Consider the following 27,353-nt stretch of genomic DNA (forward strand, 5'->3'; position numbering starts at 1 on the left):
AAATTCCGCCGCTATTACGCCCCGTGTGAACCCAGCCTAAAAGTTCAGTATTTATTTGTTAATAAAATCTTTCTCCCAAAACATTTCTTTTTGGATCGGCAGTTTTTTTATACTTCGGTTCCAAACCCATTATCTTGCATAGAGAATGTGTCTTTGCTGTTCACACCAACTTTAATAATTAAACACAATAGCTGTAACCCAGTGATTTAGTGTAGACGAAGAAGTCCTTTGACTTGTTATACACATATAATTAAGCATTCTCCCATATATACCACTTTACTGTATATATAGATCACTGCTGTCATTTTCTTTTCTTCATCCAGCAATGTGTGGTGGTGAGTTGTCTACCCCTGCAGGGGTTATATTGTCACCAAACTGGCCTGATTTATATACAGAAGGAGAAGACTGTATATGGCGAATCCATGTGGGAGACGATAGAAGAATATTCCTTGATATCCAGTTGTAAGTACTAGAATTTACAGTTACATGTGTGCATTTTTACAGTTTGCACCCACCAGTTGAACTCAGGCCTCATGTTCACGGTTAGGTGGAATTCCGCATGCTGGAGCCCGCAGCGGAATCCACCTGTGCTCGTGGCCAAGGACGCTGCGTACCTGCCCGAGTCTTTTTTTTCTCTACTGTGGATGTGTGCGGAAGTGGCGGTTGACGCACATTCGCAGTACAGTTTATTTTTTTTTAAACTCCTTTTATTTTAAACTGCTTTCTTGCGGAATCCGTGGCCCGTTCACAATGTCAATTGTGGACGGGCTATGGATCAGACTGCTTCCATTGACTTCAATGATGAGCGTCCTTCTTCCACGCACAGAATGAACGCTTCTAAAAGAACCAATTGGTTCCTATAGAAGCATTCATATGCACGGAATAAGGGGTGCAAAACGCAGCACAGCTAAGAAAGATAGAACATATACTATCTTCGGTACGTGACGGGCCGGAGATTCCATTGACTCCTATGGGAGCAGGAGTTAATGGAATAGCTTCCCCGCTGCTTACAGCAGGACATTTAAAAGGTGCTTCTGGCCAGAAGAACCTTTTAAATGTCCTGCTGTAAGCAGTAGGGTATTCCTCCTGTCCCCTTGCTAAACAATTCCCCAGCAGCGGGGGGCAGTAGGGAACTCCCCCCACCACTCTCCCCAAGGGATTTTCCTATTGCAGGAAGAATCTCTAGAGCCCCGCTCACTCACTCTCTGCTATGGGGATATCCCTTGGGATGTCCTCATAGCAGGGAGATTTAGCAGAGCTATGGGGGATCTCCGTAGAGCAGGGAGAGTGAGCAGAACTGTGGGGGATTTCCCCATAGCAAGGAACAGAGAGTGGAGCAATGGGGGATTAACCCTTCGCCCCACTCCATCTCTCAGTGCTATGGGGAAACCCCCCATAGCTCTGCTCACTCTCTCTGCTTTGGGAAAATCCTGAAGCCCTGTGGGGCTTCTTCTCTTCTCTCCTGGAGCAGTTACACTTCTTCAAGCACAGCAGCTCCAGTGAACGGGCAATGTTTCATGCGAGGCGTATTTTTTTTTTGTGGGCCTATAGGCGCACACAAAACACGCTCGTCTGACCGAAGCCTTAAAATGCAGCGTGCTGCAATTTGTTTTCCGCATGCATAATCCGGAAAACAAATCTGCATGTGTAAATTGAAGTGCGGACGCCCATGCTTCCCTATGTCGGTTTGAACTATGGATTTTTTTATTCCGCAAATCAAATACACCGTAGTAATGAGGCCTTATTCTGGGAGACAACAATGTAGCTACATGCAAATATTACCTGATCCCTTTTCGCTAAATCCCATTCTCCATACAGTTCAGTGGAAAAGTGGCAGTGTTCAAATATAGCTTTGTCTCTATTGAAATATATGGAAACTACAACAATGGAAATAGTTGGACTCCCATTCACTCGATAGTTGAGGATCCCAATGATGGTGTTTAAAGCATATGCTGTAAAGGGTGCAATTATATGTAGTGGCCAAAAACTGCACCAACTTGCAATTTTATTGCAAAATAGCAATTAACAACCGAGCAATGGGCGAACCTGCATGTCAGTGTAGTATTTAGTGTAGTACCGCTCTCACAGCGGTAGCAGAGGATTGCAGGGTTCTGCCATTGCTTTGGGCAATATCGCTGCGATATTATTTTCACACAACATCGCATAAGTGAAAACATTGCAAATGGAAATGAAACCTTTGAAAATTATTGGCTTCATAATTGTGCATTGTCACTCATTCTCGCATCGCGCAAAAATACTGATGTGTGGGCCTAACCCAAGATTCACTCGAAATTATGCATATTTGCGCGCTCAAATGTTGTCTTTTTGCAATCATATTCTACTATACTTTTTGGGTGCACAAGTCATGTGCAATTGGGCATGCATAAAAATACACACTGATGCTCCAAGCCATAACTAGTCTAATAAGTTTAATATGTATTCCTTTTCCTGTGCAACTATGCAGTATTTCACACATCTCCTAGCATATTTTGTGTGCATTTGTACATCCCTATTGACTTCTATGGGGACTTTTAGTGAACAATGCGTAGGAAAATAGACTATGCTGCAGCTTTTTTTTTTTTTTGAGAGCGACCGGAATGCAGAAAAACACATGAAGGTGCATGTTTAATATAAATATGTCTTTATATTTGTTTCATTATGCCCGAGAAAGAATCCTGAGAGGTTTGAAAACTTGATATAACATCATGTATTTTTGTTAGCCATTAAAAAGTATCATATCTACAAGATTACTTGGTTTCTCTTAAGGCCTATTTACATGCAAAGATAATCTTGCAAACGACTGAAAAATTAAAAGATTTTATGATCTATTTGCATAAAGTGTTAATGGCCATTAACACTTTATCACCTTCATTTGCATGTAAAAGGGCCTCCAGAAGCTGTTTGCAGAGCCAGACTTGTGATTAATCACATGCCCAGCTGTGCACACAGCTGCATTGTTCTCTTCGTGGCTGCTGGCAGACCATAATGTTATCTGCTGGCTCCCATTGAGATAACAGCTTGCAGCCTATTAAGAGATACTTTATCTCTCACTAGTTGAACAATGGATTTTAAGTTCACCTTAAAATCATCGTTCAAGCGAATACTGCTTTATGCCTGTGTTTACATGTAACGATTATTGCTTATTTTTGGTCGTTTGGACAAATATTGAGCAATCATCGTTATGTGTAAATGGGCCTTTTCGGAGAACAATCACACAACGAACGCATTAAAATCAATGGGTTCTATTCACTGCGTATTGCTTTTGCAAATTATGCGTGTACAAATATTTCACCCAGCCGTAAGGGCCGTTTACATGATGCATTCATCAGGTATGAACATTCATTTACTGATCATCAGCCAAAGTAAAAAGTCAAACAATCAGCCAATGAATGAGCCAATGCTTATTAATCAGCTGATTGTTTCATTTGCATGAGCATGAAATGCTGGTGGGTCTGTTGCACATCTCCGTGTGAACAGGAAGATGTACAGCTGACTAATGATAGCTGTATGGGGATTAGAGCAGATCCCTAGGGGTTAAAGTAACCAGCTAATCATTATACAGGATTCTTTTTTTTTTTAATTAATTGTCTTCATTATGCAACCTCATTAAGTAAGACTAGAAGCAATGGGATGAAACTGAAAGGGAGGAGACGTAGATTAGATATTAGAAAAAAACTTTCTGACAGTGAGGGGGATCAATGAGTGGAACGGGTTACCACAGGAGGTGGTGAGTTCTCCTTCAATGGAAGTGTTCAAACAAAGGCTGGACAAATATCTGTCTGGGATGATTTAGTGATCCTGCATTGAGCAGGGGCTGGACCCGATGACCCTGGAGGTCCCTTCCAACTCTACCATTCTATGATTCTATGACCAGGGTGAAAAAATGCTCCTCGTATTCATGTGAACCAAATTCATAAATGAAGGCAGAATTTGTTGACTGGAATCCAGTATATCCATTTCCTCATCTCTCACTGGAAAGCACAGACTGTTCAGACAGTTACCAGTAGAGATGAGTGAGTATGCTCGCTAAGGCTAACTACTCGAGCGAGTAGTGCATTAGTCGAGTATCTGCCCGCTCGTCCCTAAAGATTCGGCTGCCGGCGCGGGGGACAGGTGAGTTGCAGGGGGGAGCAGGGAGGAGAGAGGGAGAGAGGGATCTCCCCTCCGTTCCTCCCCGCTCTCCCCCGCCGCTCCCCGCCCCCCGCCGGCAGCCGAATAAGGCACTACTCGCTCGAGTAGTTAGCCTTAGCGAGTATACTCGCTCATCTCTAGTTACTAGGCTTAATGCCTCTATTATTTTAGGGAACGCCAATCTAAAGCCACAACTGTTCTCCCTTTTATCTACACAGTCACAATGACATTCATTCCCATAGAGAAGGTTACACTTGAACACTTGAAGTCCTGGCATCTATGGACGAGCCACTTCTGGACCAGCGACAAATTCTCTAGCAACAGTAGATACACATTTTACATTGTAACAGTTAAAGGGATAAGGTTATTTCCATAATAAACCCTCATCATTATTCCAGACCGAGCTACATTCATGAATTTATTCAATGCTGGAAATATTTATCTTTCAGCATATTAAATTATACTTTTATTTTTATTCCTGTCCTAGAATTTCGGAAATGAGAAAATAAATCTCTAGCTGAGTTATAATGGAATAATTAACAATTATACAACTGTGCAAAAAAGCATAATAAACAGATAGTCACATAAATAGCCAAATTCTGTTACTCGGTGGATTTTTGAGTTTTATTACTTCTTTTTGCAAGATTTTATGAATAAAATGTTATTACGTGTGCCTTTCCAGAAGGTCTGGGAACTAAAGACTTGTCTACTATGTATACAGGACTTGGAACCTAATTTTATTATGCTAGTAATGAGCACTTAATCTTTTTATATTCACAAGATTGGACTGTAGACCACAAAAAGCAAAGGCTAAAAGTGTATTGTACATCACAGCCAGTGCTGGCACATGTGATTAGCCATTTAAAGCCGGACGGAAGAAAGTTGAGCATTTCTATGAAATATTGATGTGAATAGAATAGAAGGTGACAAACAGGACAATAAGAGGTCATTATCAAAAATCTGAGTTTCGGCATTGAATTCGAAAAATGCAAATTATCAATATTTAAAGGGGTATTCTAGGCACATAGTAACATTTTAAAATGTAGTGTGCATCATCACAATAAGTCATTTTGTAATAGGGGCACTGTACCCAATCTAGCTACTTTCTTCATTTTTTAGGTCACATGACCCTCCACTTGAAAAATACCTCCCCTTCCTCTGACAGCTTGTCTGCATTTGCTACTTCCTCCCCTTTTCATAGCCTCCAACTTCCTGTGAGCAGTGCATGATGGGAGGAGAAGAGCGGAAGTACTGCACTGGATTGCTCATGTTCAGTTCAGAGTGACAGAAGCTCTGGTCTGTCTGTTTCAGCAGCTTTCTCTGGCTCTCTGAGTAGGAGGGAGGTTGGTGCTAGTAAGTTGCAGGACCTGTGAGCTGTGGGCGGAGCTCAAGTGCTGGCCAGTAAACAAGCTCTATGCATGCTGAAGGTAGCAGTCTGTTGCTGTGTTTACTGCGGAAGTGATCATAGGCTGCATGGGACCAAGAAGAGGGTCCAGAGCTGCAGATAAAAGGTACAAGTTGCTGTTACTTATCTGTAACTCCTTCAGGATTTTCAGAATTTCCATTTTGAGCCTGGAATACCCCTTTAAATAGTTAATGTGTGACTAATTTTATTTTTAAATAAGGCTATAGAGTACTAAGGGCCAGTTCATATTTGCATTTTAGGGCTTTTAGGGCTCTCCGCCTCTCTGTTTTGCTTTTGTAGCGGAGAAATGGAATAAAAACTAAAATAAATGTTTCTTTTTTTCCTTCTATTGATTTCAATGGCTTAAACAAAACTAAATGCTTTCAGTTTGCTTCCATTCCGTCATGTTTTAGTTGTTTTTTTTTCTTTTTACTGGAATTACTGAAACTAATGGAAAGGAAGCAAACCGAAAGCTTTCAGCTTTTTGAAAACCCATCAAAATCAATGGAAAAAAACTGAAGAATTTATTTCAGTCCTAATTCTGTTTCTCAAAAACAGAACAGAGAAATAGAACGCAAACAAGAACTGGCCCTAAGAGATAAACGTATGGCTCCTTTTTTATTCTTTGTTCTATAAAAATGAGCTAAATAGTCTCAGTCTTCGACTTCCGAATTCCACTGGAGATATAAATTGTCATGGTTGCTAGGCAGTCTTTCTCTAGCAACCAGTCTGTTTCATTCTTAAGGTCAAGACTGTACTAATAGCAGAGCAGAAATGCAGTTGCACAGCAGTCACATAATGTCGGTCTTTGTACCAGTCTGTATGAGCAATACAAGCTTTCTAGAAAAATGAACTGGACTGGTTGATTGATGGACATGACTAGATAGCATCAGACTGGAACTCATTGGTATTCATTGGATTTGAATACCGTAGGGTTTTTTTCTTCCCGATGCTGAAGGGTGCTCACATATACGAGTACTCTCTGTGCTGGTCATTTTTTTTATGTTATAAGAGTCATTGCAACAGAACTGAGTCGCAATACCAAATACAGCCTAGGGACATGGGTGGCGCTGTTTATGAGAAAATAAATTTCATCATTAGCCAATCTAATGTCCAATAGTTGGCCTGCAGTGTCATGACATTGAGTTTCTGGTAAATACCAATATTTTCTTTGTGTTGCAGATTAAATCTGAGTAACAATGACATCTTGACTATTTATGATGGAGATGAAATTACCTCGAAGATTTTAGGTCAGTTTGTTGGAAGCAGTGGCCCTCAGAAGCTCTACTCATCCTCTCCTGACCTCTCCATTCAGTTTCATTCAGATCCAGCTGGAATGATATTTGGAAAGGGGCAAGGTTTTATTTTAAATTACATAGGTGAGCATTTTTTGTCTTTCTAGTGGGGAGAGTAGGACGGTCAAGAACTGATGTCTTTCTGGACTACCTGATACAAGAGTACATACTGGTAGTAACGCTCTAGTGTGATAATGTGCATACTTTGTGCTCCTTATACCCTTAAGGGTACGTTCCCACACAGAGTATTTTGATACACATCAAGGTCAAAATCCGTTGCGTATTTTGCACGGCGGATTTTAGTGCGAAGCAGAACCAAAACCCGCAAGAAAATCTGCATCATTTGTGGAAGATTTGATGCGGTTTTTGACCCTTTCAACTGAAGGGGCAAAGTTTGCTTTCGATCCACATCAAAATCCATGCCAAAATCCTCACCAATGTTCTATAGCCTAACATGGTTTTTGGCGTGGACTTTGATACAGCTTTTGCTGCAGATTTTCAGCTGCAAAAAATCCACACCAATTCCGCTTGGTATAAATGTACCCTAAAGGGTAAAAACATGGCTGATTTCTTCTACAGGTTGTGTATGGTATTACAACTAGAGATGAGCGAGCACCCAAATGCTCGGGACCGCGTTATTTGAGTCAAGCTTTTCGTAAAATTTGAGAGCTCTACTTGAGTAACGAACCCCATTGACTACAATGGGAGACTCGAGCATTTTTGTATGTGGGACGCAGGGTCCCGAGTTTTTTTGTTTTTTTCTTGGTTCGTGCTTTTCTCTCTCTCTCTCTCTCTCTCTCTCTCTCCCTCTCTCCCCTCTCTCTCTCTCTCTCTCTCTCTCTCTCTCTCTCTCTCTCCCTCTCTCCCTCTCTCTCCCTCTCTCTCTCTCCCTCCCTTTTTCCCCTCTCCCTCCCCCTCTCCCTCTCCCTCTCTCTCTCTTTCCCCCTTCCCCTTCCTGCCAGACCAAAAATGTTCAAATGACGTGCGCTACGTCACGGCAGGGAGGGGCCAAAACAGGCATGTCACAGCGGGGAGGAGCCAAAAGCTGGGGCGGGGTCGACCGCGATTTGATGCTTGTTCGAGTAACGAGCACCATCAAGTACGCTAATACTCGAACGAGCATCAAGCTCACCAGAGTATGTTCGCTCAACTCTAATTACAACGCATCTGCATTCACTTCAGCGGAGCTGATCTGTAATACCAGACACGGTCCATGAACAGCTAAGGCATCATTTCTGGAAGAAAGCAGTCATTTCTTTATCCTATACAACCATTTTAAGGTGCTTATGTATAAGAACTAGTTCAGAGGGCAAAAAGTGGGGTGATGCCTGCTCACACTTTTTAAATGACATTTTGGACCTTATTGAACATCACTTTTCTTGCTTAATTAGTGTGTTTACGTGGCCCACAATGCCACTGAGAATGTGGTGAGCTATTGTGTCTTTCTAAGGATATCATGTATTGAGTATTACATTTTATACTACCGTTATGTCATTCCTAGTTACTCCTACTTGCTGTATTAGTGACCTACTGACATAAAGGGGTTAAGAGAGACTTTATTTCTGCTCTTCGCACCCAGCCAGTCTCATAGTTATTATTTCTTGCTGCTCTTTGAGATAGGATACTACTGTTTGTCAATACAGCCCCATTATTTGGATAGATTGTGCCAATTTAGTGCCCGCTGAGCTTCAAAAATGTAGTGTAACAGAGGAAGAGAAAAAAGTTTTAAGCTACTGCTAATAAAACACACCGGAAGCTGTTGCATACCTTGATGGTGGATTTACTACAATACCAACGGACATATACGATATATAAAGATAAATATTGTACATATACACATAAGTGCAAACATCTATATGAGTGCACTTTGGGACGCCCATGATGAAAGCATAAACAGGAATGCACGCACATACTTGCCAGTAACAGTCATAAGGCCAGATGAACACTACATTTTCGCGATACCATTGAAGCCTATGGTTTTTACTCAATACAATTTTTTTACTACTGCAACAGGATGAAACTGGACCCCTATAGAGGTGAACCTTGTAGTCATTGATTTCCATTGCGAAAAAAACACTACCGTATATGTCTGGATATTGTTTTTCAATAGGGCAGAAAAGGTAGCAGACTGTCATTGCCTGTCCTGTTAAAACATAGTATCCAGGTATATGCTATTACATTTACACTGGAAGTTGTAGCAGTTTACATTTTTCTGGAGTTTGTTATAAAAAAGTACAGCTCAACTGTGTGGCAAAAACATGGTGCAGATATAGTCTTACAAAGACCCCACATAAGCACTAGTGATAAGGCACCTATATCATTAACATATCTTCCATCAAAGAAGGGAAGCTGCGCCATCAAAATGCTGCATTCCTTTTTATTGTAGCCACATCCTTTCTTTAATGATGCCTGTCACATACGCCATGGCATTGCCATCCACAGTGCCCCGTCCTTTCTTTAATGATGCCAGTCACATACGCCATGGCATTGGCATCCACAACCTCACGTTACAACGCCAGCCACATGCCTCTTTACTAATGCCAGATACATATCGCGGAATTACCTTCAAACTAGTCCAACAATCATACCTGCATTTGACTGAACCACCAATGACACAAGTCACTGGGTTTTCCCTTTCCTAGTTGTATGTGGAACTAGACTAGTTGTTAAAATGCTTGCTTATATATCAATAGATATCAGAGAACCAACCAGATTTTGTACCATATATTCTAGAAGTGTCCAGAAATGATTCATGTTCCGACCTTCCTGAAATTCAAAATGGATGGAAAACAACATCTCACACCGATCTTGTCAGAGGAGCAAAAATTACTTACCAGTGTGACCCAGGATATGATATTGTGGGAAGTGAAACCCTAACCTGCCAGTGGGATCTGAGCTGGAGCAGCGACCCCCCATTTTGTGAAAAAAGTAAGACACAAACAGTTTTATTACTCCATTCACGATTATTCCATGGTCTTCTTGAATCGTCGGCAATTGATATTCATCTTAAGACGTCAAGTTCCTTTGCTTGGAATTATCACATTAAACATACCATTGCTGTTACGCTTGCCTTGAGCATGTATTTGCATTTGTAAAGGTGATCGAGGGGTTAAAATAAAAAACAATGACTATGGATGTTAGAGTAGATATGGGAAGACGTACTGATCTACCAGAAATATTAATTCTCAGAAGTACTATACATTATTGACCGCATTTGGAAACAAGTCACGTAACAATTATATTTTATTTGGCTTCATTGAGTCTAATTAGCAACACAAAACTGAGCTAAAAACATCACATTTACTGCAGTGAGAAGAGGGTTTTTATTAAAATCCAAGGAAATTATACCACAGTCATCTTAAACAGACAGCGATAGATTTGTTTTGCTGATATTTACATAGTTTACATGAACTGTCATAAGGTCCACAACTACATAGTTACAGGTTGAGCAGAAGCCATGCTGCATTAGGTGCCAATTGGGATCTACAGTATGTGCTAATTAATTAACTAATCCAGACAAGAAGGGGATACATTGAAAATATAAAGAGTGTTTTCCAAGCTCAGGCCTGCTTGCAATCTAAAAAAGACTGCTAGATTTAAACACAGTCCAGCTTAAAGGAAAGAGTATTGGTGCCTGCCTACACCTAAAGTTTTTGGAAATTTGGTTTAAAACCAACTGTAAGCACCATAAACTAAGGGATGACCTGTTGGTTGCAGATTCCCGATAGGTTGTCCCAGCAATGATCGCTCCTGTGCTCTTACATACGAACAATCGTCCCTGGTAAATGGAGGTAGAGCAGGCGGGGATCGCTCCAGCCTTTCCATTTCCATTCATAGTAAACAGGCAGTCGTTCATAGATGAATGACTGCCTGTTTACCCCAGCCGATCGTTGTTCAGTTTTTATGCATGCAGAAATTGAATAACGAACCAATTTATCGTCCGTCGTTCAGCCATGCATGCATTTAGACTGAACTTTAATCGTTAAGCTTCTCGCTTATAGTGGAGATCTGGACAATTTCTTGACCCGTGTAAAAGGGCCCTAAGTTATGGTGCTTATAGTTTTGATGATGTGGAGTCCAGGGAGCGTCTTTTCCTACTCATCCGGTCTCCAGTTTCTGCGGTGTCCCACAGCAAAGTCACAGTGTGCACAGTAAGTTGGACTCTTTTTAGAAGCCTTCTGAAGAGTCAAGCTTCCTATGTCTGTTCTGACTTTACCAGTGGATCACCGCAGTAACGGGAGGCTGGGTAAGTATGAAAAGAGGCTCCCCGGACTGCAAGCTAAACTATAAGCACCATAATTTAGGTTAACGGTATGGTCACACATTGTGGATTTTGGTGTGGATCCGCCATCTTTTTTGTTCTGTAGATTTTGATGTGGATCTGCATTAAAAAACATGCCAAAATCCACACATTAGGTGTGGATTTTGATTCGGTTTTTGATACAGAAGTGCAGCAGATCTCACCCTTTCAATGGAAGGGGTGGATTCTGTTCAAGAATTTGCACCAATTACACTGTGTGTGAACATCCCCTAAAAGGGTTATCCAGTGCTGGACCGCAGCAGCAGGGGACAGGTAAGTACTGCTCCTCTTCTTATTTCAGTGCAGGGGGCACTAAAGGGGTCATGCTGTCCACTAACCGGACAATCCCTTTAGCGATCATTTAATCTGTTCTTCTTAACAATTAGTGGCAAATGGTTAAAGAATTCAACACCTTCTTGATTTCAGTCACATCATTTTTTCATTATCACCTAAGTGTACTCAAACCTACCTGTTATACTTAAATGTGGTCCTCAAGCTACAGAATTTGTTTTACAGAAAAGAGTCAAAAAACACATAAATTGCCATATTATGGCCATTGGATAATGTTGTATTCGTATAGCTGTCTTTGGACATAGTACACAATGCATTAACACAAATATGGCTGCATTTATGATTTCCTGGGCTGGTGAACCCTTCATAATGCTAGAGAAGCCACCAATGAATGAACACAACAAATAATGACCAGATACCTTCATCCCAGTGGACCGAATGATATGTCTACTTCATACAAGCAAAAATACAGTAAAATGCATATGTTTATGCAAGAAATCTCTAAAGCAAAAAGTCTTAAGTGCACCCAAAGCCTTCAGTTCCTAGACTGCCTCCTGTCATACAGCACTTTTAGAATGAAAGCTGTTATTCACATATATACGACTTGTTTGATGTAGTGACTATAATTGGTGGTTCTTAGAAACATTATATATATATCCTGTTCTTACAATACACACACTGTCAATCCTTTGGGGTGAAAAAGTAATGAAACGTCAAGTGTAAAATGTACCTTTACAGAATGAAATGATGAAGGTGAATGGAAGAAGAGTAAAATAAAAGGAATGAATGGGATATAGCAGAAAGCGGGTGCTAATTAACAGGTTGTGAGGATGGTGAATTCATAGGCTGAAAGTCACCAAATAGTACGTGGGCGTTGAAGTGTTACATAACTCTTATTCATTATCAATCTATTATTCAGAATGGCAGCATTATTGCTAGTTAATAATTGATATTATTGTTAAAAGGACTCCTGTTGCAAAGGAAATCTGATAAATGGAAAAACTGCAGAGCAGAGCAATGTATGCATGAGGTGAATACGTTTATTATTCTTGATGCACTGCCTGTCACTTCCACCGAACAATGAAAAATTCATTTAGAGCATTTCATTCATTACTTGTCCGCATTACACATGTCATTCCTTTATTCTTTAAGAGTACATTCACCCTTAAGCAGTTCACATTTAGATATAACCTACAGTGCAGGGTCTAAGGTTGAGTGCATTTTCTATTGGCCATACACCAATGGAGTAGCTAGAAGGGGTGCAAAAGTCAAAACGAGGCCCTTACTCTTGGGGTGCACTTGGGCACTAAAACAGAACAGTGTGGTGACATATTATATGGCTATACATGGCTATATCAACATACAATTCATATTAATTTTACATTGTATATTGACTGTAATATAATGTTTACATGTCTACATATATACTAGAGTGTGAAGTCTTGTCCAGAATAAACCAGGTAAAACATTGTATTCAGGAACCAAAAGAAGCATTATACTATGCCCACTCTCATCCTTAGATGGGTTTTAATTTCTGCTGGCATCTGAGCTCAGTTCTGCCAAGGTCCCTGCTTATGCAGTGTCTGTATAGGGCTTGCTCTGATTAGTTGCCTAGGTTATTACCATGGGTTTTCCACACAAACACTATTGATGACTTGCCCTCAGGATAGGTCATCAAAACGTGATCGCTGGGATCTGCTGATTGGGACACCGGCTGATCCACTGATTGATCGCCTGCTGTCAGAGTCTCAATACACAGGGGTAAGAGTGGAAGCATTTGGCCCTGAGCCCTGTGTAGTGGCCAGCACTCATAATTACAGGAGCAATTCTCATTAAAATCAGTGACAGTTGTGCCTGCAATTATAAGCACCGGTCACTACACAGGGCTCAGAATAAAAGCTGCTGCTCCGTACCCTGCGGTGATTACAGTGGGCACCCAATCAGCTGATCAGCCAGAATCCCGAGTGGCGAACCGATGCCAATCAACTATTGATGGCCTATACTGATGGTAGGCCATCAATAGTATTTGCATGGAAATCCCCTTGAGGAAACATGGTAGACCGTGATGTTCCAGGAGCCAAAAATAATATTAGGAGATTCCCATATTTGTCAAAATATGCAATTAAATTTTACTGGATTCAGCAAACTTCTCCCAAGCTCAACTCTCCCGTGTCCTACTTGTTCAATGGGAGCTTGTTCTAATGATATGCTTCCCAGGAAATATAGTTGTTAAAAACAGGCACTGTACAGAAATATGATTTCTAAAGAAAAATCAAGAGCTTTACAGTGTAGTAGTTCAGCTAAGTTGTCTGAAAAGGACTATCTGTGGTATCATTAGCGTGAGAATTCTGAGGTCAGCTCTAGGCTATATAATACATTCTGTACCTTATCATTAGTGCAAGATAGGAAATGTAAGGATATGGAAAGCTATTCAACTTTTTATGCAGATTAAATCTGTACTTAAACAGAAAATAGTTTTATTCAAAGGGTAAAATAAACTTCACTTTATACATTGGAACATTTAGCAGAAATATGAGATCTGGGAAAGCTCTTGAGATCTTGGCATAAAGGTTACATAAAGCCTTAAATATTTTTTAATCAACATCTTCTCTAGACAGGTTTGACATTTATGCAGAGCGCTACAGCATTGTTACAACAATATAAAATATAGATTCACTATCCTAAGGAACATAGTTGTTTTTTTTTCCAATAGAACTCTAGTAAATTGAGGCTCAAGCTAGTCAATTATAAAGTTAGTAAAAGCGGAAATGCTCTTTCCATTGATTATAAAGGAAAACATTACGAAGCAATTATTACAAAGCAATTTTGGTAAGGATGACACCTTCCAAATAAAATTAAAATAAATTTTACATTTTAAATTAAAATACACTTAAATCATATTGACATCTCCTGAAAATGTTATTGGTGGAGTCTTCCCTCCATCAATAGTCAAATAAAATATGCCAACTGTTAAGGTACCTTTACACAGGCTTATTACTGATCGAAAAATCACTCAAAAGAGCGAATTTCAATAGTCATTCAGTATAAATATGGCCACCAACAGGGCGATGAGCGGTAAGTCGCTAGTCGTTACATTTCAGCTTAACAACAAATAGTCGCTGGTGGATCAAAAGTCATCTGGTGTAAAGTCCCAGTTATTGGTACTTCCACAACTTGCGAATGAATTTGCATGGATATCCCTTCTATAAATGATATCTTGGCAAACAAGTAATGAATAGAGATGAGCGAGTATACTTGGTAAAGTCAATTGCTCGAGCGAGCATTGCCTTTAGCGAGTACCTGCCCGCTCGAGACTGCTGGTTCGGGTGCCAGCGCGGGGGAGCGGTGAGTAGCGGCAGTCAGCAGGAGGGAGCGGGGGTGAGAGAGAGAGGGAGAGATCTCCCCTCCGTTCCGCCCCGCTCTCCCCCGCAGCTCCCTGCCCGTCGCCGGCACCCGAACCTTTTGTCTCGAGCGGGCAGGTACTCGCTGAAGGCAATGCTCGCTCGAGCAATTGCCTTTAGCGAGTATACTCGCTCATCTCTAGTAATGAACAATCATCGCTCTGCGTAAAAGTAAACAACCATCATTTGTACACTTCAACAACTTTTCTGAGTGACTGAATGATAGTCGCTCAGTGTAAAGGTGCCCTTACACAAAAAAAAGGAATGGGAGCCTCTTATTGTCAGGAACAGACTCTGTTCATACTGCACCCAGGCAACGTGTCGCAGAATGTTTACCTGAGATATATGCAATTATACTTATGCAGGTGCATATGTCTGCATTGACTCCCATCATGAAAATTTTATATAGGATACCCCTGGTGGACTATACTTTTTTAGTACAGTTAAAACACAAGGTGCATTTGCCTAAACAGGACATTTTTCAACATACAATGACTAATGAACGTCTGTAGGCCCACAGTATGTACTGAATGCACATCAAAGCCTTCATGGGAATAGAACCTTAGTGTGGCATCAAGTGGCCAGACCCCCACCATTCCTACTTTATGACTTGCCTGATTGACATGACCCGATGCTCCTTTCATACAATTATTATTCAGATGTTATCAGTTGCATGTTGTCTCATTGGCAAATACATGAGACACAATTCAATATTCTCAATCTATAGACTTCCAATACTATGTGTTTTATGAATTGTCTTTTTTCTTGTATGACTTTTCTCCGGGTAATAATGAGAGTTCTCACTTGACCATTCTTTAACCATCTTAGCCTTCTTAGTATAAAAGTGACTGTCCTCATCTAGCCATGATATGATTCACGAGGATCAACATTTCATCATCAGCTATGGATGCTTTGCTTTTGTCATAATATCATCTTCAACGTGATTAAAAGTACTCTCATTATGTTGTGGATGGAAAAAAAAAGGACTGGAAATCTAATAACTGACACTTTGAATGTCCATAAGAAACTTGGATTTTTCTGAAGACTTCATCACCATTAAATACAGTGGTTGGATTGGCAAAACCAAGGGATGCTTGACTTGTCCTTTCCTTCGATAGATTATAATTTGTGTTGTGAAATATCGTGTGACTTTTGTGATGAATTCCAAATTCTTTACTGAACTCTGTAATTGTGCCTGTCAAAGTGCCTCCTACTTTAAAAGTGTTCTTCTATATTTGTTCTTAAGAATGTAAATGATTAAAGTTGTTTTTTTAGTTACTTGTAACATTTGACAAAAAATATGGTAAAATAAAAATTTTAAAATCACTTTTGATCTGTGACTCTTACATGCTATTCCTGAATGTAATCAGTTTGTACAGACAAGTGTTACATTATGTTTTTGGTTGTATCCTTTGTTGGCTCTTTGTTGTCTAGAGATATCTACCAGAGGTGAATGAAGTCGTATAAACACCTAGTGGCCATTAAGAAGGGGCTAGTTGAGATAAAATAGGGGCCAAAACCTCAGTATGAAAAAAATATACAAATTGTTTCTAAGACAATGATCCTCCTGATGTTATGAATTAGTTTATTACTTTTGAGAAATTAATTTGTAGGTCAGATTGTTTTAAGGTATTCTTCTGCATTGAAGTAGTTGAGATTCAGTTCAAGATAGGTTTTAGGAGCTGTCTAAAGCTTAAAGAAGGTTCACATTTTTCAACTTGGAGAAGTTCAGGTTATCATATGTCACTTGGCTAACCATACCTTGTATTTGTAGCCCTCTTCCAATTTTAAAGCTTCCATTTTGCATTATTATACTTGTAGCAACCAGACTAGTGACCTCAAGGCCCTGATGGGCTCACATACTACATATTACTTTCACATAGACGTTATAGCCCAGCTTTGCCATAGAGGTCAGAGTAATTTTTTAGTAATTTATAATACAGCAGTTATGAATACATTTTATCCTATTCACATCTATTGCACATAATCAAAAATATGTCAATTGGCAAGAAGTACTTTTTAATGTTTTAGTAAATAGACGAACCCATTAGTGAGTGTTTATCACCTTTCCTAGCATTCATTTTTGCATTTATCCGTTTCCCAATTTATATATATAAAATATATGTGAAGGTATATTAATCAGGATTCATCTTTCTGTTTATGTTGCAGTCATGTACTGCACAGATCCTGGAGAGGTGGAGCACTCCTCTCGCCTTATTTCAGATCCAGTCCTGTTGGTCGGAACCACAATCCAGTACACATGCAACACAGGCTTTGTTCTTGAAGGAAGCTCTCTTCTAACATGCTACAGCCGGGAGACAGGGACTCCCATCTGGACTTCGAGAATCCCGCACTGTGTTTGTAAGTACCTAAAATATGGACTTTCATAAAATGTGGCCATGAGTGAAGGCTATTGACTTCAAATAGCAACAATGCTTATTTAGGAGTTATGTGACTTATTTCCTCATGATTGTGTTAGCTATTCTTAGTTTTAAAATTCCATAAGATGTCAATGCGTTTCTACATGCATACCGGGTAGAGGCGCACCAATTCATCATTAGCAGATATAGCCACACACAATTCACATGATCATGCTAGAGCTCATGTACATATGTTATGAGGACATTTAAACAAAAGAAACATATTAAAAAGTAGCAGAATAACATATTTGGATGATATTGCTTGCACAAGTCTACGTGGCGGTCCAAAGCCTACTAAGCTGAGCACTCATAGAATTGCTATCTGTATGGAATTACATGAAAGTCCCTGACATTATAGACTGGATGAAAGCAAGATCTAGTGCTAATTAGGTTGCAAATCACATTACTCTGGAAAGAATGGGGGGATCAGGCCCCCGATTCTAGTAATTGTGGGGTTCTAAGCAGTAAGATAGGTGGCAGATGTCTATTGTAGGATGACCCCTTTAAGCTCTACCATTAAATAAGCTGTAGATATTAGTTAAAAAAAGGAGTTAATTTACCAGTGAAGACTTTAAAGTAGGTGTCAAGGAAAATAAATCACTTACTTCCAAGAAGCTTAATTTCCTTATGTGAAAACCCCATTACTCACGACTTTACAAATTAGCCTTTGAGATCTGTATTTTGTCAACTTCTGCTAAACTAAAGAAAATGTTACTTTTCTCAGAATGGCAAGTAATATCAGTTTGTATTATGAGTCTGCTTTTTAATTAAGAACATAAATATAGAAATATGCTAATGTACATAATAACTCATCCCTATATTTTGCAGCTCTGTCACTCATTATTGTACAGGTGGTGAGATACTACAATGATGTGTGAGGAAACAAAGACAAATTCTATCTAACATATATTATAGCCTTATTACTTCTCAAAAAAGAACCTGTCATCACTTCTTGCCCAGCAGTCGAATGGACGAGTCGGACACTCTCTACTGGCCAGAGTATGTCCCATAGCAACATCCCTCCCAGCCACTGTGACACGGATGACATAGGAGACGTCATCTAAGGAACGTTCAAAATCCTGCACATGCGCCAAAAGGTCCCAAACCGATGCATATACAGTTCATTTTGCCCTTTTGTGGGCAAATTCAGTGTACTAGCCTACACATGTGCCATTAATCCCCCAATTCCAGATTTATGAGATTTTGATCACCGTGTGGTTGATGACTCTTAGATTATCCACACCGCACTAGCCGAGACAGGCAATATACTCGAGCCAACAGCGATGGTCTGGTCTGTCCAATGAACCATGGAAATAGTATGCAGCACAGGAAATGTTTAAACTTAACTTTTAATGGTATGATTTAATCAGGAATTATAGCAAAATAAGTTTGAGAAAGAACACTACTTCAATGTTGTATCGGAGTAGTCGGCTTTATAGGCACAGAAGTGATGACAAGTTCCCTTTAAGGATAATGTAAGTGAGTTTTAGGGCAGGGAAGAGACTGACAGAGCATGTGACCTGACTGCTGGCTGTCAAGAGAGCGACAGCAAACCACTGTGCCTTGGCCAAGGTATTTAGACAAAGGGCTAAGGCCTCAAAGTAAATTTTTGCCCCAGTTGAAGGAGAATCTAAACAGTTTTTTTTAGACTGGTTAACTCTTGATTCTACAAATATTGAATCAAAAACAGACGTTTCATCCCTGGTTTATAATAAATGGTAATCTGTTCATGAAGCGGAATAAAAAGATTTCATAGCCCCTCTGGCAATATCATACTAAAACACTTTAGCTATAGCAAACAAAAAGTATTTGGGCTTACCCTTATTTTATTCTTATTGCTTATAGCGCCAACATATTCTGTAGTGCTGCACAGATACTGCCACCATTCACATCAGTCGCTGTCATCAATGGGGCTCATGATCTAATTTCTCAATCGCACTAGGGCAAATTTACTGATCAGGATGTTACTGAAGAGTGAGAGGGAAATTAAATACTCAAGTAGAACATACAATTATGCAGAGGTTTCCCTTGTTCTAATTGGAACCCAGGATACTAGCACTGCAAGGCAACAGTGCTATGCTCTAAGCCACCATGCTGCCAATGTCCTTGCTAATGATATGCTGGGACAAATCTTATAGTAGCTAGAAATCTGTTTCCAATAAAAATCCTTTGTAAATAGATAATCGTCGTCTTAATAACATATTGATCACACAGTCAAGTGTGTCCTTGAATAGTATTGTGCAATGCTTACAACTGGTGATCAGTAAATATAATGTGCCTAATTTATGGATACTATAATGGATATACAATAGTCTATTTATTAGTGGTGCATTTTCTATTCACTATCACAGTACCTGTTGGTCTATTACTTGCTGCTTATTCTGAAATCACAACCATTCTTTTACAAAACAGCCAGTTAAATCTTCTAGTACAGCCTATGCAAGGTCAGCAGAAACCCCTATATAAATGTAGATGCTACTGTCCTCAGCCTGTAATTGGCTGTGAGCAAAGCTCAAGAGTGGTATGAGTAGTACAAGTATGGGCCTCTACTAGATACTCCCTAAATCAATATGACTGCACTCAAGATAGGGCTTAATGGACTAATATGACTGACTGTCAGCACTCACTGGAACTTCATTTCATGAAATGTTCCAACATTATGGAAAGTGGAAGAATTATCTTCATTACATACAGAAAACTGATAGATTTAATACAAGTTTTCTTGACATCAGGTTCTTAAAGGTGTTCTCCACTTTGGGCAATCCCTTCTTGGTAGAAGGGCCAGTAGAGAATATTTTGATCAGAAAGAATCCGCCTACTGGGTCCCCAGTGATCAGTTGTTATTTTTGGGGAAACCTGGCAGTCAGTTATTTAGCTCCATCACAAGTGAAATGAATGAAGTATTCCCAAGATGATTGGCTATTCAGAGTGTTCTATATCTGAAATCATGAAACATTGCAAATACTTTTTGAAAATGTACCAGTCTTGACTAGTTACCCCCTTCCCCCACAAACATCCCATCCACATACTCTGTTCAGCTTTGTTTGCTCCTGGACAGGTTCTCCAGTATTTCTTTACTCTGGTCAAGCATTCTCAGTTCATTCTGCCTTTACTCCTATGTAATTGCTCTGTCCCTTCCTTAAGCACATAGGGCTAGCACGTGAAGAGCAGGCCGAGTCTCTGCTCTCTCTCCACTGTATTCAGTAAGCTCAGCTCCCTCTCTTCTCCACCAACAAAATGTTAACCTTTCATATGTACAGGTACAGTTGCATGGGTTTTATCACATCCCGTTTTGTAGAGCTCCCTCCCTCCCCCCCCCCTCACACTTTGTGGCAGCTCAGGTTCTGCTGGTTAGCTTCTCATCCCCTTTTTACACTATATAAATACTGGCTCCTGCTCTTTTCAAGTTCTGGGGGTTGACAAAGGGTTAACCAACTCCAAATAACTACTTCAATGCATAGACACAGTGGTGTTACTGGTAAATACATAAAGGTAGATGATGCTGGCAGCCTGGAGGGGATACAGGTGCTTCTGAGAACTATACTTTCCCAAAAAGAAATGCTAGTCACATGGTCTGACCGTCCTGTTTGGTAAGTGATGAAAAGCTCACCAATGTGAGTAACAGAGTGGAAATATGTATCAGGCAGGTACATACTTATTTAATTCTGTATGTGACATTCTATTTCATATTTTGAAGGCACTGGGCTTTTGACAAAAACAATGTATTGTTGGATAGCCCCTAAGACATTTCGCAATGTTCATTAGAGTCAATGAGTTGTCTGTATTATGCTATTCAGGGCAGCTCATGAGATGCTCTTTGGAACCTCTGGGTTTTTGTGTTCATTCTTCTTGCTCTTCTATTTCTCTCGCAATGAAAGAACAAGTGTGGTGGCCCAGTTGTTAGTACTGCTGCCTTGCAGTGTTTCAATCGTAAGTTCAAGTTTGACCAAGAGTGATGGCTGTATGGCAGTTTCTCTAAGTTGATGTTGCCATGAATGAGATTTGAACCTAGAACCCAAGCACTGCAAGGCAACAGTGCTAACCACTGAGCCATTTTCATTTATTGAAGAGACACTACCACTTCAAAACTAGATCAGTCGAAGAAATGCTAGTGTGAATGTTGCATTAGCCTAACAGCAACGTTTATGAATTATAGCCTATTATTCCATGAGTAACATAAATCCAACTAAATACATTTTTAGATTTCTGTATTCTCCTCATGTATGTAGCACATACATATTCCACAGCACTGTACTGTGATCAATATAATGGGTGTTTGCTCTGTAATATGAAGCTAACATTATCTACTGTCAAATATAAAGCTGAATCGCATGGTCCATGCGAGCCAAAAGTGATATAAGAGGAAAATGCATTGTTACTTTGTTTAGAGGTGACTCGCCAACACTCTCCCTCTGTCATATCAGCAGATCTATTGAATGCATTGATTGCAGCTGTCACAAAATGTTTGCTGCATCAAAGAGACAGTCAAGGAATCAATACAAGGAAACACCCATATAATTACATACGGTGCCTGTGTCAAAATGCCAACAAATTTGACTTTTCCTTTTGTCCTTGTAATTTCCTGCCTCACTTAATATAGCAGTTGTGAGAAAGTAGACATGCTAGAATTGTGCTCAAATCTTTTCTGAGAAAGATTGATAACATTCTAGCCACCACTGCGTCTCTCCATCTGCTGTTTTAATAGAATATTCCAAAATTCAAGAAAAGATGCAGTGATTTAAGTTTTAATTAAAGAAAAATTAATTATGTATTTTTTATTATGTCATATTCTATATAATAAACAGTAGGTTTTAAGTAAAAAGGATATGCGCTCGTGGAAAAAGCAGTTAAGTGGAGCAGAATGCAAAAAAAGTCCGTTCTGCGAGGGACGGAAGAGATATACAGTAGAATGGCACTTACTCGGGAGGAGGGGGGGGGTGTATAAAACAAGAAGCCCCCTCCTTTGTGTGCTGACTCCTCTAAATCCTCTCAGTCGCGGATGGTACTTGCGGAAAGCGAGTTGATTTATCCAGTTTTATTTATATAAAATCAGGTTACAGGTAGGCAACGCGTTTCGGTGCGACATGCACCTTTTTCAAGCCTATGCGTACATATATAAAAGAGCAGATTTACTCACATTTATAGGTATCAGAGTATCACTTTCGTTCTGTGTGTAGCTCCATTTTGTGGGTGGAGCTATGTAATTCCAGAGGGAGGAGTCTATGGTGATAGGTTGGTGTATGTCACATGATTCGTTTGGTGACGTGGCCGCACTATCCGGATGTATTACGTGGCGTTGTATGCATTGGTTTCATTTTGGAGTTGCGTGGTCACACAGAACGAAAGTGATACTCTGATACCTATAAATGTGAGTAAATCTGCCCTTTTATATATGTACGCATAGGCTTGAAAAAGGTGCATGTCGCACCGAAACGCGTTGCCTACCTGTAAGCTGATTTTATATAAATAAAACTGGATAAATCAACTCGCTTTCTGCAAGTACCATCCGCAACTGAGAGGATTTAGAGGAGTCAGCACACAAAGGAGGGGGCTTCTTGTTTTATACACCCCCCTCCTCCCGAGTAAGTGCCATTCTACTGTATATCTCTTCCGTCCCTCGCAGAACGGACTTTTTTTGCATTCTGCACTACTTAACTGCTTTTTCCACGAGCGCATATCCTTTTTACTTAAAACCTACTGTTTGTTTTCTTATTGGGGATCCACTTTCCTGGTGAGAGTCCCCCCTTACTGTCATTGCAGCTCTCCTCCTTCACGGAGGATAGGAAAAAAGCACATTGGGGAGCCTGCTCAATATCCGTTGGCGCTGTCTGAACTATTGTGTTTGTGTATATTCTATATAATGGCATCATAGTGTATCATACTAGTGTCATCATTTTCACAATGTAACCATTTGCATAGCTACAAAAAAACTTTACATTTAGCAGTCTCAAATGCATCTTGGTTTGGTGAAAGCCAAAAGAATGCTACCTGGCAGGATGTTTAGTGCCAGTTGTACAGTTTGGTAGTAAGGAATAACAGACTGGTTCTGTTTTTTTATGGTTTGGGCTATGCTCCTTATATAGCAGAGAATGCCATTCTAGATAATTGCTTGGTTTTACCCTTTTGCACCTTTTTTTAGTTTAAGGATGTTAGTGCCCCAATACCATCCCATCACTCCCCACCCCCACCTTCATCATAAAATGAGGTTCATGGACAAATTGTCTGGTAAGAAAGAACCTGACTAGAGATGAGCGAGCGTACTCTGTTCGGGTGTTTTTGGACTAGAGCACCGCTTTTTCCGAGTAACTGACTACTCGGATGAAAAGATTCAGTGGGCGCCGGGGGTGAGCGGGGGGTTGCAGAGGGGAGTGGGGGGGGGAGAGAGAGCTCCCCCCTGTTCCCTACGGCTACCCCCCGCTCCACCACGCCGCCCCCCGCCCCCAGAATCTTTTCGTCCGAGTAGTCAGTTACTCGGAAAAAGCGGTGCTCGAGTCCAAAAACACCCGAACCGAGTAGATTCGCTCATCTCTAAACCTGACAGATTTATTTACAACTTTGATCACAGAATAATTTCGGAAAGGGAAAAGATTAGAGAGGCAAAAGGTAGCACAACTGATTGCCATTTGTGGCACCCGAAGAGTTTATCATTACCTTTATCCCAGAGGTAATAATTCAAGGTGTATTCCATTCTCCAACCTAAAAGAATTGGAATCTTTCTCAGTATTACAGACACTATGGCTAATTATTTTCTTATGCTAAATTAATATTTTGTGCATGTCATTACAGCTGAAGAGTCGCTTGCTTGTGATAATCCTGGCTTGCCAGAAAATGGCTATCAGATACTGTATAAGAGGCTCTATCTGCCTGGAGAGTCACTCAAATTTGTGTGCTATGAAGGGTTTGAATTAATGGGAGAAGTCGAAATTGAATGTATCCTAGGACAGCCATCTCAATGGAGTGGACCACTTCCGATATGCAAAGGTATTTTTAGTTTCAATCAGTTTTTATTAAACATTTTCAATTAAAACAAAGTGGTACTTCACAACATTGATCCGCCCGTATTTTTCAGTCGCAACATGCCTACATCATGTCTCTGCGCAATGCTATTCTAACTGTGGCAGAGTATGTTAAATTTCCATTACCAAAAAAAAGGAAAACAAACCTAACTGAGGGGAAGGAAGGAGGGGGGGAGACCTTGCTCTCTCGAATCCGCAGGCTCCTATGGATCAAGGCGGCCCGTGTTTAGCCAGTTCTCGAAGGCAGACGAAGATCTCTTGGCTATCCATGGTCTCCAGAGTTCGTATGAATTGATCCTCTTGCCCTCCTCCCGTGGCCCTTCTACTTCATATCTCATGAGCATGTTGAGTTTTTCAGTCCACAAAATCCTTGTGGGGGAGAATGTGGAGCGCCACAGACCAGGAACAGACATCCTGACCACCAGAATCACCAATCGCAGCAGTTCCGACTTGATCTTTGCCATGGACCCTGGTAACATGAGCAGGAGGGCCATCTTGGCTGTTAAGGACACCGTCGATCTGGTCATGTTGTTATAGAGAAGTTCTACGTTTTTCCACAGCTCTCTGACTGGGGGGCAGTCCCACCATATGTGGGTCATTGTCCCCGGACTAACCAGACATCTCCAGCATACTGGCGAGATCTGGGCGTCCATCTGGTGTAGTCTCAACGGTGTCCTATACCGATATGCAAAGGTATTTTTAACATGACCATTCTACTATACACTCTAGTTGTCTCTGCCTACTGTCAATTCAATCCAACAAAAAGGAGGCTTGGATACCATCTATACCATCCAAGCCAGGAGAATACCCTTCCACCATCAAATGAATTGCATGTTTGCTTGCATTTTCTTAGCAGTTTTTTCGACTAACCCTATAAGACTTGAGATGCCAAAGAGCTATGAAGCAAAGAGATTCTTAGAGACCTATTGAGTCATCCTCTTCGAATAAGAACAGTCAACTCATCTTAGTCATTTACTGCTTGACAGTTTGAAGTTTAAGGGACCTTAAAAACAAATTATTGTATACTACAATAATCTTTGTGAGCAGATGGTATCTTCAACGCCCAATGCATTTCATGTCACCCAGTAGAGATGAAAAGAGAGATTCTGCCAGGTTATACTAAACAGATGTCTGTGTTAGAGTCACTTGTTACCTAGCAATAGCTGCTTTCGATAACATAGTGTGAAGCATCTGGTACAATATAAGCTTTTGATATCAGAAACTGCCATCGTTTTATTATACACAAATTGCAATGCTATTCTATCAAGTTATCAAAACTTTTAAGAGAAAAGTCAACTTAAATGCACTCAAATGTCTTTTGTACTAATTACTATGGCATCAAGAATTTATGGTGTATTCATTACATCTAACAAAAGAAATATTGGGAGATATGTAAATTATGGCTGATAATATGTATCAAGAAAACCGTCATATTTCTTTCCATAATCTGCCACGAATAGAGAGTAACAGAGTACAAGAGACATTTTCAACACATCTTTTAGCATCAGTGTTTCAGTGTAATTGACCCTGCTGAGTTCTTTATTGAGTATTTATATAGAGCAATAGGAGGAGTTACAAGTCATCAAACTCCATTATCGCTTAATGTGGCTGTTCTGTCCGGAGCTCCCATTCAAATAGACTAAACCTGCAGCCAGAACAACCTCATTAATCAGTAACACTTTGATAAATGACACCCACAATGTTATACGATCTTCTAAATTCGACAGCCAGGAACATGCATTTACTTCTTTGTATGGAGCCTTAGTCTTCATTTGCGGTTTGTCGTTCTGGTTGATTTATTGGTTCTGAAAAAAAAGACTTGATGCAATTTTTGGCTTCATTTAGCAAATAGTGAACACCAAACACTGACCACAAACATATTATATTATAGAAAAGATATACCAATCTTTAAAAGATGTTGAAAATTCCTATATTACATGATCTTCAATGGACGGTATGGCTTAGTTCACACGGTGTAATCGCGTTGTAGATTTGGGTCCAGATTCTGCACCATTTTAGCATTTTATTGAATGACTTGTATTGCTAAGAAATTCTTCAGCATCATTCATACAGTGCCGGTATTGAAATCTGGGTAGTGAAAAAAAAGAGTTAGGCCCCATGTCCACGGGCAAAATCAGGCCCGCCGCGGATTCTTCATGGAGAATCCGTAGCGGGTCCCTCCTGCCCCGCGGACATGAGGCCAAAAAATAAGAATAAACTTACCTCTCCGGATACTGCGGTTCTTTCTTCCTTCCCGGACGGATCTTCTTTCTCAGGCCTGGCGGATGTGCTCGGCACGCCGCGGGTGTTCCGCGGATCCGGACGGCTTCAATAGAAGCCTGCAGGAGCCGTCCCCGCGGGAGACCTGCACTAAAATGGAGCATGTCCGGATTTTTCCCCGCACGCAGATCCGCGCCTGAAGGGAAAAATGACATCCGCAGGTATTTTACTACCTGCGGGTGTCCGATCCATCCCTATGGGGCGCGGATCCGCGTGCGGGAAAAACGCTGCGGATTTTAAATATTAATTTACCCGTGGACATGAGGCCTAAACGTGTCAATTCTTGGCATGAAAACTACATTGTGCAGCTACACTCAGATTTACCCCGCTGACTGGGGCTGAATCCATCTGTTGATCAGCATGAGAATCTGTGGCAGAACTCCAAGTCTCGACCCCAAGGTTTTGCTGTGGATTTAATTGTCAGGCTTTATTAACATGGGTGATTTTCACTGACGTGTTCTGTCCAAGTACAAGTAGGATAGAACTCGCATGGAAAAAGAGCCCGTTGAATGGTTACTTCACACTTGCGATTTTCCCTTTGGACCAATCGTCCGAGTTTGAAAAATTGCTGCACGTCATATTTTTGTGAGATTCTTCTTCGAGAATCGCCGATTATTTCCTTAGGAAGCATTTTTAAAAAAATGAATTGCATTTGGGTGCCATGCAAGGACATGCAAGTGTGATGTAGTTTAATGCATGTTACTTAGGGACCATATACACAGATGCATGAAAATTGCATGGAAAATGGTCAGTTTTTTACAGTGACCAAAATTACACTCGCCCATGTGAATACAGCCTAAAATCCGCATCGAAA

At 40.4% G+C, this 27,353-nt stretch overlaps 1 protein-coding gene across 1 annotated transcript in view; it reads left to right on the plus strand.

Annotated features, from left to right (window-relative positions):
- The window catches only part of SEZ6L (seizure related 6 homolog like), a 387,992-nt gene that overhangs the window by 344,783 nt on the left and 15,856 nt on the right, over nucleotides 1-27,353 (plus strand). Inside the window, exons 9-13 of the mRNA XM_066604979.1 lie at nucleotides 324-462; nucleotides 6,719-6,915; nucleotides 9,565-9,759; nucleotides 16,993-17,184; nucleotides 24,030-24,224. Coding sequence (XP_066461076.1) covers nucleotides 324-462; nucleotides 6,719-6,915; nucleotides 9,565-9,759; nucleotides 16,993-17,184; nucleotides 24,030-24,224 — 918 coding nt within the window. The remainder of the gene's footprint in view (nucleotides 1-323; nucleotides 463-6,718; nucleotides 6,916-9,564; nucleotides 9,760-16,992; nucleotides 17,185-24,029; nucleotides 24,225-27,353) is intronic.

Source organism: Eleutherodactylus coqui, chromosome 5 (genome assembly GCF_035609145.1).
Source record: "Eleutherodactylus coqui strain aEleCoq1 chromosome 5, aEleCoq1.hap1, whole genome shotgun sequence".
NCBI lineage: Eukaryota > Metazoa > Chordata > Amphibia > Anura > Eleutherodactylidae > Eleutherodactylus > Eleutherodactylus coqui.